General features: G+C 49.0%; 1 protein-coding gene across 3 annotated transcripts; it reads left to right on the forward strand.

Annotated features, from left to right (window-relative positions):
• The first annotated feature begins 209 nt into the window (after positions 1 to 209).
• On the forward strand, positions 210 to 13,108 carry TOM1 (target of myb1 (chicken)). Of its 3 annotated transcripts, XM_009075982.1 has the most exons (15): positions 210 to 289; positions 2,061 to 2,139; positions 2,306 to 2,455; positions 2,568 to 2,702; positions 2,948 to 3,094; positions 4,116 to 4,232; positions 5,067 to 5,200; positions 5,871 to 5,904; positions 6,449 to 6,557; positions 7,530 to 7,650; positions 10,018 to 10,090; positions 10,502 to 10,564; positions 12,192 to 12,251; positions 12,580 to 12,616; positions 12,721 to 12,879. In XM_009075982.1, exons 1-15 carry the CDS (start codon positions 252 to 254, stop codon positions 12,867 to 12,869), a joined length of 1,446 nt encoding a protein of 481 aa, XP_009074230.1. In that variant the 5' UTR covers positions 210 to 251; the 3' UTR covers positions 12,870 to 12,879. The 3 variants fall into 3 exon arrangements, with proteins under 3 accessions (XP_009074230.1, XP_009074238.1, XP_009074246.1); XM_009075990.1 differs by lacking the exon at positions 10,502 to 10,564 and having other exon boundaries at positions 12,721 to 13,108; XM_009075998.1 differs by lacking the exons at positions 2,568 to 2,702; positions 10,502 to 10,564 and having other exon boundaries at positions 12,721 to 13,108.
• Positions 13,109 to 13,762: the final 654 nt, after the last annotated feature.

Raw genomic sequence — 13,762 nt, forward strand, 5'->3', positions numbered from 1 at the left:
CCCAACGCTGCTGAGCCATGTGCTCTGTGGTGGTGACATCTAGTGGGGAGCACTTGGCGACCCGGAATTTGCATCTGGATTTGCCTCCTTGCATGTTGTACTGAAAGCCAGGGAGAAAGAGGCTGGGATCTGGAGTGTTGTGAGAGCCTCTGAGAGCGCCAGGACTGCTCTTAGCCCTACCCTGTCTTGGTTTCTCTTTTCCAGAGAGAGCTACTGATGGGTCCCTGCGGAGCGAGGACTGGGCTCTCAACATGGAGATCTGCGACATCATTAATGAGACTGAAGAAGGGTAAGGTTGCTGGCAAGGGTCTATCTCCAGTGACAGGTGCCAGCACATCCTATAACACTACATCCCTAGGCTGCAGTGGTAGCATGCACTGGTGGAGGAAATAGGCTAGGTTTCCCAACAGTCCCTTAGACTAGACTCTGCCAAGAGACCTAGAGACACAGGCAAGCTGTCAGAGCATTTGTTAGATGCTTCTCTATAAACTTTGTGAGCACTGGGAGCCATTCAAACAGGCCTTCAGGGACCCTCCATTCAAGCCAGGCTGCCTCCCATTTCCCAAAGGCATATTTACACTTCTTCCACTTTGGTTTATTCCTCCTTCATACCCCTCTCTTTCTCTCCTCTGGGAATGTAAAAATCTGCAGGCTGGTGACTGAGGAGAGAGGAAAATCTCAGGCTTCTATTCATTTTTCTCACTGTGTGAGTCCTGCTGGGGTTTGCTTCTCAGGTATTTTTATGTACGGTCACTCAGACACACACAAAGTGGGTGGGAGAGCCCTTGTCTCCCTCTCCCTCTGGGGAGATGTTCGTCAGTGTGCCAGACTTGTTAACTCTGGACCTGGGGATTTGCCAGAGAATTCAAGGGGGACTGCTCCTTCTCACAGTGGAGATGTCAAGAGCAGCATGTAAAAAAGAAGGTGCTACATGGAATAAAACATGTAGGTTTCACTCCTGCTGTCCTACCCCACAGTGATGTTGACAGAGGATTAGCAAGCCCAGTTTTCAGCTTCACAGTTGTATGAAAACAAAGTCAAACATCTCTACTGACAGATCTGTCACCACTTCTTTTCCATGCTATCCCAATGGTACAAATGCACCTGTCTCTGTCTGCAGTTCTCAGTCCTGAGCTGTGGCCAATCTCTTCAGGTCTGGCCACCTGATAACACAGCTGTACCCTTCTGGCATAGTGGCCTCTCCCACTGCCCTGCTAATGCCCATCCATTGACACCATGCTGCCCCATTGGCCAGTACACTCCTGCCCTCCTCACTGCCTCAGCATCTCCACCCCACTCTTCTCCTCCAGCACTGTTGCTCTTCCAGCTCAGCCTCTCTTCCTGTTCTCTGCTAGAGCATGTTGGTACATCTGTGCCCTCTCAAGACTACAGTGGTCTGAAACCACAATGTTTCTCTCCTCTGAGAATGGTTAAGGAGACCCTGCTATGCCGCTGCTCTCTTGCCCACCTGCAATATAAGCAAGATTTTGCTACTGCATCTCTCCTGCGGCTTTTTCCTTTTCTTCAGGGAAATGCTAAACAGCTTCTCTCTGAGCAACACAGGAATTGCTTCAGCTTCCTCTCTACTTTGTGTTCCTAACCCATGCCAAACTTCTCTGTGATCTCCTCCTCTTCAGTGTTTCTGCCATGGGATTTTGCTCTACCCTCAAGTAGTGTGTTTCTAGCATTGTTTTTACTCTGTTGCATCCTGAGCACTTTGAGTTGTTGCAGACATCAGCAGAGGCCTCTAATTTCAGTAACAGCACTCAGGGACTTGGTTTAGTGGTAGACTTGGCAGTGTTAGGTTTGCAGCTGGACTCGACCCTAAAAGGTTGTTTCCATCCTAAACGATTCTATGATTAGCAGTACCCCACTGTTCTTGCAGAACCACAGGCAGAAGCTGCTTTACCAGTCCTTGCTTCAAGCCACCCTGAAAACATGATGGGGAAGGATACCTGAGGAATATGAGGCATCCAGAGCCAGTGGCTGTTTTGCTTTGCCTTACTGTAGGTGGGGTCTCAACCTTCTGATGATCTTTCTTAATCTTGTTTCTTCTTCAGGCCCAAAGATGCCTTCCGAGCCATTAAGAAGAGAATTGTAGGGAATAAGAACTTCCATGAAGTTATGCTGGCTTTGACGGTGAGTGGTCAGGGCTTATTCTCAGCTCTGTGATGTCCTGCTGTAAAGCTGAGTGCTGAACACAAGCTTTAGGTGCACATGCTGAAAAGACGCATGTACCTAAAGCCAACAAGGCAAACACATGTGGGCAGAGAAGGCTACAGCTAATGCTTCACTGCCTTTGAAGGTCCTGGAGACATGCGTCAAAAACTGTGGCCATCGCTTCCATGTCCTGGTGTCCAGCCAGGACTTTGTAGAAGGTGTCCTGGTGAGAACAATCCTGCCGAAGAACAATCCTCCTGCCATCGTGCATGACAAGGTGCTGACTCTCATCCAGGTGAGCCAGGAAGTGTGAGCATCTGCACCAGTTCAGAGAGTGCTTGTCTTCAGACGTTTGTACAAAAAACCATTGTAAATGACGATGGGCTGTACTGTCTCCTTCTCCCCAGTCCTGGGCAGACGCCTTCCGCAGCTCACCGGACTTGACTGGTGTCGTCGCTGTCTATGAAGACCTGAGACGGAAGGGCCTAGAGTTCCCCATGACTGATTTGGATATGCTGTCACCCATCCACACACCACAGAGGGTATGGGAGCGTTGCTGAAGAGAAGGGTGTTGGGCAGCTGCCATTCTGGAGCTATGAGAGGACTTCAGAAACTCTTATCGTGCATTTAGAGGGCTTTAGGGGAGTGAGAAGCTCCAGTACAGCCAAAAGCTGTTGAAAGCAGATGGAGAGTTGCCATCAACATTTCTCCTCTAATTGCACTGCTCTGTCAGTTGAGAGTATGTAACATCTCTTCTCTCTGTCACTTTTCCCACCTCCGCCTGTAGACTGTGTATAGCTCCAACTCACAATCCGGACAGAACTCACCTGCAGTCAACTCCCCTCAGCAGATAGAGTCCATCCTCCACCCTGTCACCCTGCCCACAGGGAGAGACACATCCAGCGATGCGCCCATCACCCCCACACCAGAGCAGGTGAGTTGGACACAAGGCCTGTGCTGTTGCTGACTCTCCCTGTGCTTGGGAGCTTTTTTACGAACACTGCCTGGGACTGCTGTCCTGGTCCTTCACCAACCTCTGTCTTCAAGGAGCCATTCCTCTAGAACACAGTCCCTTGAGAGCTCCCCAGAGCTCCGTTTTGCTTACAGTGATGAGCTGGGATACCACAACCATGGAGTGGTTATGTTTTCCTAAGACAGGACTGCTTGCAGGTAGAGGGAAGTTCTTCTGGCTATGGGCAAGTGGTGAGCTGAGACATGGAGGTTTAGAGCAAGGTCTTTGTACAGAAAAAGCTTGCTCAGTAGAGGCCTCCTTATCATCTTTGTTTATCTTGCCTCACTGCTTACTTTATATGACTCAACCCTGTCTGGCTATGTGGTTTCCAAAGGCTAGGGCTTCCTCACTTGTTTCCCCATCTTCTTTTCTCCTTCCCCTCTCTGACTTCATATGACACCACATTCAGCACCAAACCTCCAGCTGTTGGTGTGTTGCATTCTCTTGCAGAACAGAGGGTAAAAATGGTTCTAAGGAGGCTCATTAGCAGCTTGTGAAACCAGAAGGATAAAACTTCACTGCACACTTAGTTGAGGCTCTCCAGTTGAATGGGAATTCATTTTTTCCCCCTCTCTTACACCACTTTGGAAATTAAATTATTTAAGTGGCTGCCATGCAGGAGCTGCTAGCTGGGGAGAGATCTGAATCATAACAGCAGTCTGTGCTGGCTATTGAAAACCAAGGCTAGGCTAGTGGCCAGAGATCCCAGGTGAGGGCCTGGCATCTGTTAACAGCAAATGAACTTGACGGTAAGTAATGGAGATTCTTTCTGCTGGGAGCTCCTGAGAGCTAAACTGAGTGATGACAAATGAACTCCCCAGTGGCTGTTCCTTCGGCTCTGAATGCACATGCACACGTGGTGCGATTCACTGCCACTCAGAGCTACCTCAGCTATATCCCCCATCTTCCCAGATAGAGCTGTCACTTCATTCTCCCTTTGCAGATTGGGAAGCTGCGCAGTGAGCTGGAAGTGGTGAATGGGAACACGAAGGTCATGTCGGAGATGTTGACGGAGCTGGTGCCATCCCAGGCCGAGCCTTCTGACCTGGAGCTGCTGCAAGTAAGGAACACTGGCAGGGTGGACTGCTGACACATGCAGCTCAATTTAGCAATGACTTACAGAATCATTGAATCATCAAAGTTGGAGGAGACCTCTAAGATCACCAGGTCCCACCATTAACCTGTCACTGCTGTAACCCCTAAAGCCTAAACCATATCCTCAGTGCCAGATCCAGATGCCTCTCAAACACCTCCAGGGATGGTGACTCCACCACCTTCCTAGGCAATCTATTCCAGTGCTTGACCACCCTAACAGGGAAAACATTTTTCCTGACATCTAATCCGACTCTCCCCTGTCTTAGCTCAAGACCACTCCCTCTAGTCCTCTCCCTACAGCCATGACAGGAGAGACATCCCCCACCTCTCTACAACCCGTCAGGTCATTGTAGAGAGCCATGAGGTCACCCCTGAGCCTCTTCTCAAGGCTAAACAAACCCAACTAGATGGACTGAGGCATGATGCCTGCCAGGTGTGGGGAAAAACTGGACATTTTAGTGTGTGGTCATCAGGGAGTGGTGGGATAAGAGAAACACAAGGAAGGTGGAGTTTCAATGGCAGAGGGAAGTTGCACTACTGAGGCTGGAATCATCTCACATGGGGACTTGTAGTCCTTGAGGGCCTTTCTTTCTGGGTGATGTGTTACACAAAAAGCATATATTTATTCTAGGTAAAGCTCAGAGGCAATTTACCTCTCACACTAATATTTGTTGCCTGTTGACAGTTGCTGACAGACCCCAGTAGCCTCTGGGGTCTGTCTATTCCAGTCAGACTTCCAAATGTGTGAGTGCTCAGCCTTAGCCTGACATTTGTGGTAACTTCCCCTTGCTTTGAACAGGAGCTGAATCGGACATGCAAAGCCATGCAGCAGCGTGTACTGGAGCTGATTCCCCGTGTCCTCCATGAACAGCTCACCGAGGAGCTGCTCCTCATCAATGACAACCTCAACAACGTGTTTCTGCGCCATGAAAGGTACCTCTCTCCTTCCTTCTCTGCCCTGCTCTCCCATGAGAGTTTACTGCCCCTTGAAGGCCACCTATCCTGCCCTTTTGATCTGCCCATGAGTATAATTGTCAAGATGTATCAGGCTGTATCATCCATCTTTGAGAACAAAGCCAGTTCTCAGTTTTGGCTAATTCCTGTCCCTTCAAATCTGCTGTGTAAGCTATTGATGAGCTATAAAGATGTCCTTATGGCATAACCCAGAAAAAGAAAGAGGGAACTGCATAGAAAGAGCTGGTTTTCTAGCTCTGAGGCAGGTGGGGACAGAAAGAAATTGCCCAAGTGGAATCAGCACCGTTGGGTTTTTTTCTTCCATTTCATCAATACATCTCCTTGCTAGGATGAAGTTTGGGGAACTGAGTCCCTGTGTCTGTAAGGAGTGCTGTGCTTGAACCATTTTGTTTAGCAGTAGCTTTGGAGGACCACAAGAATTTTTCTCCCACCACCTCTCAGGAGACATCTGCTCTGTGGGGCTTTTTGTGGTGTCTTCAGTCTTGAGGGGAACTTGGGCCCTGGGCCATGGTTCTCTTTTCCTAGTATGTAGGAAAGGGCATGCTGTACCAAGCCTTATAAGAAACCTCTTGGGCTGTAGGTGAATAAGCACAAAGTACTGAAATGCATCCTGTCATCTTTCTTGCAGGTTTGAGCACCTACGGACAGGACAGCCTGTTAAGGTAACTTGGAGTAACTGCCCCTCTGTGCAGCTCGGTTTGCATCCTGCAGGTCTGGCAATGCCCTGCTGAATGGGACAGAGGTTTAGTTTGCCCCACCTAGAAACAGTAGGCTTTGTTTTCCCAGCTGAGCTGCACCAAACTACCTGGTGTGCAGGACACTCCAGTTCCCACTGCCAGCCTCTCCCTCCCTGCCTGTGGGGGCCTTCCTCTCACTCAAAGGGCAAGAGCAAACCAGCAGCAGTTATAGTTTTGCAGTACTGAACATTGAGAGGACCAATTCCTACATGAACCTTCTCTGAGTACTGCCTTGTCCTCTGAACCAGCATCTACCCTACCTACTGACATCCAGCAGAGGTGGGAGGCTGGCTACCAAGGCATCAGTTCTGATCACTGTCCCTCTTCTTCCAAGGAAAGGCTTCACAGCTGGTGTCTTTCAATGGATATAGAATGGCTTTCCTCTCCAGTATTAATGAGCTAGGATTGTAGGGTCAGGGTGTCTGACCTTCAAAAACTCTCCACCATCTTCTTTCTTTTTTTTCCAAAGGCACCAAATGAGGCAGATAACAGCTTGATTGACCTGGGACCCAATAGTCCTCGTGCATTGAAACAGCCTGAAGTCACCAACAACCTTTCCTCTCAGCTGGCTGGAATGAGTATGTTGCCGTGCAGTTTTCTCTACAGTCTTTCTCCTGTTTCTGCTTTGGTAATCCTTTCCTGCCCTTGAATCATCTCCTAAAATTATTTAGTCATATTCATAGAGCCACCTAGAGAAATAAACTCAACTAATAAACTCATGAAGAAACTTACACGTGCCCCAAGGCACACAAGCATATGTCTTGGCATCCTCATCTTGCGTTGTGCAGGAGGTGGACATGACTTAAGGAGCTCAGCATTAGTCTATGGCTAAGGACTAGGCCTCTTGCTGTGTCATGTCAGGCTGATCTCTGAGGTCTGGGGGAAGAAAAGTAGCTGAAGCTGTGCTGTGAAGGCAGCCATGAGCAACTTGGGCTCAGGACTCCGGATCTGACAGTTTGTTTACTCAAAAAGCCTGGGAGGTCCTGAGGGTTCTTCAAGACATATCAACAGCCTACACAGTACTGCCTGAAGCTCTCACTAGCTGTAAGCACATTCAATACAGCTTGGATGCAGCTACAGAAAATTGGCAAGACTGTTTTTACAGACAAGCCAGTTGAGATATTTTTCAAGTCAAGAGTTTTTTCAGATGATGCCTGAGTGATGAAAATCCACTCATCTGTCTCAGAGGTGCTTGCCCAGAAGCACAGGTTATTGTCTTCCACAGGTTGTGGAGCAGTTCTCTCCTGACTTGTCTAAAATGGTCAGGAACATGCAGACTTCAGCATTAGTGTAGTAAATTGATGCTGCTACTTCTGTCTGAGACTGAGCCAAAAATATCTACTGAGCAGGCAAAAAAACTGCTTCTGTAACTTCACCCACAACACTGCACACATGCATAGACTGTGCTGCAGCTGAGGGGCAGGATAGAGGAGTGGGCGTAGAGCAGTTTAGCTTATTCTGATGATAGCTGTCCATCTAGCACTCTCCAAGCCCACAGCCCTCTGTTTACTGCTCTGTGCTGCCTGCTTACCCTGCTCTCTCACACACAGACCTGGGCTCGAACAGTGTGAGTGCAGGGCTGCACTCCCTTGACACCTCTGGCAAGCTGGAAGAAGACTTTGACATGTTTGCCCTGACCCGTGGCAGCTCACTGGCTGAGCAGCGCAAAGGGTGAGTGTAGCAGCCCACTCTGTCCTGTCCTGCTTATTGCAAGGCAAGAGGGCTCAGGGAAACTGGGGCTGTGACCCCAACCAGCAGCTGTTCCTGGGAGACAATAGGATGGAACAGAAATGCAGTCTTCAGACACAGTGTGTGTAGGATGACCTCTATGCTCCCAATCCTTTTTCCTGCTACCATCATCTCCCCTTCACAGTGTCCTCCTGGGTATGGGGAGAAGGAAGCAATCTCTACATGTGAGCACTGTGGTGCCACATGTTCTGGGGAGATACAGTGTCTGGAGATAAAGGTATGGAGTGGGACTGGCTCAGTTTTGTCTGTCTCTGAACTCATGTGCCCTGACTGGGATGATGTGGAATGTGGGAATGGCTGAATATTGATGTAGCCTAACAGGCAGAGTATTGAACTGGAGTGCAGGAAGAATGCAGTCACTTGTGACTGGCAAGGCAGGACACTGTTCTGTGCCTCAGCTTTCCTGTTGGCAAGTGGGACTGATGTTTCTTCCTCCATAGTGTGTTTGAGCCCTCCTGGTGTAAAGCACTAAGAGTTGGGTCTCCATAGTACTAAAGAGGTGTCTTCTCCATTGCAAAGAGTGTATTCCTGAATCCTTGTTCTGGAGGAGCTGACAGCAGCTGACAAGACTTATGATGACCAGATCCCTTGGGTTTGAGACACCGCGGCTGATCTCACACTGCTTTGCCTGTCAGAGTCATTCGCTGCTCTCCATCAGTTCCCAAGCAGTAGAGCCCAGAGGCATGTAGCTGCCTCCAACCCTCAAAGACCTGTGCTCCTGCACTTCTGCATCCACTGGAGTACCTTGTTCTGGAGCTGGGCAATAGCAAGTTAAGGTCTCTCAAGGATATCTCCTTCCATTCCTCTGCCTCAGACTGCTTCTGGTAAACATGGTGGGGAAACCCATGGGCTACATGCAACTTCACGTGTTTTGGCCATTGGTTTCCCCAGCACTGTTACTGTGGAGTGTGCTGCCCGAGGGCAGAGGCAGTGGTGGCAGCAGCACCCAATCTGGGCCTGAAATCTGAGCCACTGGTATGTGCTCAGGGAGTTCTGGGCAGGGGTGGAATTGTATCCTCTCTGCTGTGGCGCAACCCTTAACAGACTGAGTCTTATGATCTCTGCGCAAGTAACAAGACATCTTCTATTTATTCCTCACTGCCCTTCATCTGCCTGCACTTGCACTCTTGCCAGGTAACCTCTACTCTCACTGGCTCAGGCTTCACATTTCACTCACCAGCCTGTGCTCTCAGTGTCTCCCTCCACCTGAACAGACCCACTGCACTACAGCTCCCGGACAGGACGTGCTGGCAGGAGACACAAGCGGGGCTGCTGGGGTTTGTTCCTGACCCCCTATGCTTCATGTGTGTCTCAATGAACCAATGCTTGAAACACTTCAAGCCTTTCCTGCCATTCTTCCTCATCAGTGGCATGATAGCAGCGTTGTACTTCATCCTGGATGCTATTGTCCACAGCGGCCCCTTCTCTGATGAGCACTTCTTTGAGAAGTTTGAGCGACGGTGGCCCAAGCCCTTGGGCCCCAACAAACATAACTCCACTTGATGGTCTGCTGGATCTGAAGAAGGGGGCCTGGGAGCAGCTGAAGAGGAGACTTGTGGAGAGTTTATGTGACAGGCTTCATTCTTCCACCATTGACTGAGTGTTTTCCCCACTCTGCATGGATCAAATGGTGATGTGTGGCATTAGCATGTATGGTAGCAGCCTAGAAGGGACACAGAAATGGGATGAGGGAGACTGTGGGTGAGACGTGCCTGTGTGTGGAGAGAGGTTGCTATAATGGTGCATTTGGTAACCTTGAAGCAACACTAGGCTCTTCTAATCATCTGGTTTCACCTCTGTAGCATAGGCTGGTGAGTCTCTGCCAGAATCAGGTCTTGAGTGGTATCAGTTAAAGAGATGTTTTTTGAGCTGTTTGTGTCTATGAAGTTAGGTCAGTATGTAGGAGCATGTTGCTCAAATCCTTTCTACAGTAGCTGTAATGTTCTGGTCAGTCTCTTTAGTTATCTGTCTTTGTAGTCAACCCCAAAGAAGGTAAGTGTCGTGGTTGATGCACCTAGCTCTATAAGTCTATGTCTTACTTTTCATATGAGGCCTTGTCATCCTGTCATGTGCCAGGACTGTCCTGTGGTGATGTTGCAGTGAGCAGATTAGTCAGTTTTTTGGTGGGCTACACCTTTAGTAGGGATTTTGCACACCTTTCTAGAAGCTCTTGGGAGCAGAATGACAAGAGATGAAAAGTTGTGCAGTCAGAATATGTGTTTAGGAGTTCCTGCTCTTCGCTCTCAAGCATCTCATCAGCCTGTGTGTTATCTAACTTCATGCTTTCAGGGTGAAGTACGAAGATCCCCAAGCCACCAAAGGCCTTGCTGGGGCTCTGGATGCCCGGCAGAACGCAGGAACGGTAAGTGGCCACAGAGCCTTTAGTGTATTACCAGCACCAAGAGAATCCTCCTTATTCACCAATGCAATATGATGTCTGGAAAAAAATCAGTGTTTTCCAAGACTGATGATAGCTCTCAATCTCCACCAACCTGTGTTTCCTACTTGGGCTACATATTTCATTCTTTAAACCCCTGAGACTGGGAACTCTGGAAAGTCTGGAGTTGAGTCAGTCAGTTACAGGATGTCCTTATATCTGCAGGGAAATTTCTACCTGGAAATGTATGTTTTATTCATCTTCTAGCAGGTTTCCAAGTCCAGTTGCCCTCTCTCTGCAATCAGAGAAGTAGGCCACCAGTAGTGTGTTCCTTCTCCTACCCTAAACCCATCCCCTCTCCCTCACCCTCTGCAATGCAGACTCTCTCTCATCCAGGGGGAGTCTGGTGCCTCTAGTGATGGAGCCCAACTGACTAAGTGGATGATGCGGCAAGGAATGGTGAGATCTGAGATCGTGAAACGCCAGCAGGGAGGAAGGAGACTGGGGCTGCTGAAGTGGAAGTGGCACTGGCACAGCACATGAGGGTGCACAGCAGACATCAGTAGAGACTGTTAACTGAAGTGGAGCAACCCTGGTCTGGGCCAGTAGTGGAGACCAGGGTTGAGAAGGCAGCAGGCAGTGTCAGTCCTTCCTCAAGTAAACATGTCTGTGGAAGACAATCCTAGGAGGTCTGAGGCCAAGGGAGCATGTGCCACTCTGAACTAGAGGATAGCCTGTTTTGAGGTGGGTGTCCAGGCCAGAGGCACTAGCTGGTGGCATCATGAGAGAGGCTGCTGCCATTCATTCCCCTTGCAGCCTCTCCTGCTTAGCATGAGCTGCCTCACTTGGAGGAAAACACATTCTGACTTTTACTCTGTTCAAAGCCTCCTCCTGTAGCTAAAGTGTTTCAGCTTTCAGGCTGTTGAATTTGGTCTTTTGGCAGCAAAACATTATATCCCCTCAAGCACACGGAGGCTTTGACAGCTCCCAGGTCTGAAGCTTGTTAGCACTGTCCAGACTGATGTCTGCTCTGGGAAGTTTCTCCACATGTTGTCCAGTTGTCTTGAATGCACTTCTACCCCAAAGAGTTCCTCTCTGGGTAGGCAAAGCCAGTTCACTTCAAAACTTCCCTAATCTCACACATCCTCTTTCATTCCTATCCATCCATCTGCCAGCTGTGGTAATTATCTGCACTTCCTCTGGTTTGGGGAAATCTGCCTGTCCTTGGTGAGAAGGTGTCACTCTTTTTCTTGGTCTTGATGTTTTCCTGAGGCCAAGGGAGCTATAAATACTATAAGACTAATAAATTAGTTCCCAAAAATACTCTCTCATGCTTCTGTTCATGGAGCCTCTAGCAAGGGCTGCTTCTTGCTCAGCTTTGTTCAGGAGCTCATGACCGGAGAAAAGGATCTGGGGTTTTGAATCAGACTTACTTCCCTTCAAGGTAATCTCTATTCACTAGGAAGATGTCTCTTTGCTGCTTAAATTGACCAAGAACATGAATTCTTCTGAGCTAGCCTCATCCCTACTGGAAGTAAAATTTACTTTTATTGTAGATAACTTTCTCTTTGATAGGTCTGTTTCAGTAGTTTGGTGTGATGTCAAATCCTGCTGTGGTCTGTGATCCTACCAGGGAATCAATTCTTGGCAGGTGTCTTTCCCCCTTTATTGTGGTGCCAAATCTGGCACATCCAATATCTTCAGCGCTGCAGACTTTGACATCAGACTGTCACTGGTTTGTAGAAGGGAGGAGGTGTGGAAAAATAAACATCTTGTGTTCTCTGGCTGCCTAAAACAAGCTGCCAGCTTCCACCTAGTGAGTCCTCCCCAAAGGAGTCCTGATACCCCAAAGCCAACCACCAAACCCCAGATGCTTTTAATGGCTTGTATCCTGGAAACTATGCATGTCTAGGTGTAGATGGGGCAGAGGAAGCAGGTGAGCAGTGGCATTGGTAGCTGGGAGAGCTTTGCAGTGGCACTGGCTGGATTTGGAAGGGCCTGAGCTGACTGAACAGTAGAGCTTAGTGATTTTCCTGGAACATCCTCTCTTTTCCTGGCCTCATCTCCCTTTTCTCTTCTGTCCTAGGTGCCGGTTCCTCAAGCTAATTTCATGGAAGACATAGAAAAGTGGCTATCCACTGACGTGGTAAGTGTCCAGGAGTCAGCAGTGCTGCCAGAGTTGTCTGCAGGGCTGAACTTCAGGCAGTGTACAACAGCACTGGCATTGCTGAATGTGTGGCACAGGCTGCTCAGAGGGAGCAGGGAAGGAAAAACAAAGGACACAGGGTTTGGGATACCACAACAGTACAATTAACCTGCTGGGAGGAATAGCTAATGAACTGAGGCTCAGGGCCACTCTAACATGTCTGTACTCCAGAACTGGAGGGAGCACTATCTTGTCTCACAAAGAATCACATTTGTGAGGTGCCTTTTTCTACCTTCTTTCTAACCATGTCCTTCTTCTTCTTCTCTAGGGAGAGTCAGAGGATGCAAAAGGTGTCACCAGTGAAGGTAAGACATGCCAGCCAACCCTTTTATATAGCTGTTCCTGGCATCACCCTGGCTCTTCCATAAACCTCCCTCTTTGTTAATGCTCTGCTCTTCTCTTGCCCCAGAGTTTGATAAATTTCTGGAAGAGCGAGCGAAAGTTGCGGACCGCCTACCCACCTTGTCCAGCTCCTCAGCAGGGACATCTGTCTCCCCTCCCACTGCCAGCCATCATCAGAAGCAAGCAAAGGAAGATGATGCTATGTTTGCCTTGTGAATGCTATGGACCAGTGTGCTGTGGAGCAAGAGGCTGTGTGTGCTGTTCTGCTTGCCCCAACCAGGGGCCAGCAGGGGAAGGACTCTGTCCCCTTCCTCCATTCTCTTCCTGTTTTACCTTTGAGTTGTTTTTATTTTTAAGCTGCTTTCAGACTTCAGATAATCTTTGTTGTGATTAGGGATGTCACACAATAGACTTGTGAAGGGGGGTTTCAAAGCTGCTAGAGAATGTGGGAGTTCAGTGGGCTTTTCTTTTTTGGTACAGTGTGGGCAAAGTGGAAGAGGCTCCGGAAGAAGCTCCCCAGCCTGCTCTCCAGTGAGGTAGTTAGAGATATTGCCCAAGAAACAGGAGAGGCTGCAGTCTGCTGCTGAAATCATTTCCTCACCCTTTCCCTAGAATGGGTCTCCAGTCCTCTGCCTGCCAGTGTCAGACTGGGAAGCATGGGGATGTGAAGCATTACAGATGGCTGAGGAAGAACACTAATGGTAGAGGGACCCTGTTGCTCTAATCTCTCTTGCACAAGTGCTTGTGGTATGCAACACCTTCCCATTCACAACTCCTTCTCTTCCTCTTCCTTTCCTCCCCCTCCCCATCAGTTTATCCAGAATCCTACCCACAGCCCAGATGTTTCCATTGCATGACAGCCTGTCACCCAAGCCCTTGGCAGCACACAGGGCTTGAGCTGCAAGCGGTACCCCAGGCTTAAAGGGCTGTCTCCTATGGGGTAGGATGTGCCTTCAGCAAACTATTTGCAGTTAATTTAATTCTCCCGTTATTATACTTTTCTCCCAATATGATCCTATCTTACTCTCTCACTTCCATTGATGCCTTCCACCACACCGTGCCGTGGTGTGGGGAGTCTCTCTAAGCCAGGCCAATGCTAGAGACTGTCT

Source organism: Acanthisitta chloris, unplaced genomic scaffold (genome assembly GCF_000695815.1).
Source record: "Acanthisitta chloris isolate BGI_N310 unplaced genomic scaffold, ASM69581v1 scaffold7670, whole genome shotgun sequence".
Taxonomy (NCBI): Eukaryota; Metazoa; Chordata; class Aves; order Passeriformes; family Acanthisittidae; genus Acanthisitta; species Acanthisitta chloris.

Excerpts from the sequence above, each read along its gene's own strand:
- TOM1 (XM_009075982.1), top strand. The coding sequence starts at position 252 with ATGGAGATCTGCGACATCATTAATGAGACTGAAGAAGG. Across the intron at positions 290-2,060 it reads ATTAATGAGACTGAAGAAGG|GCCCAAAGATGCCTTCCGAG; the intron begins GTAAGGTTGCTG and ends TTTCTTCTTCAG. Across the intron at positions 5,905-6,448 it reads GGACAGGACAGCCTGTTAAG|GCACCAAATGAGGCAGATAA; the intron begins GTAACTTGGAGT and ends TTTTTTCCAAAG.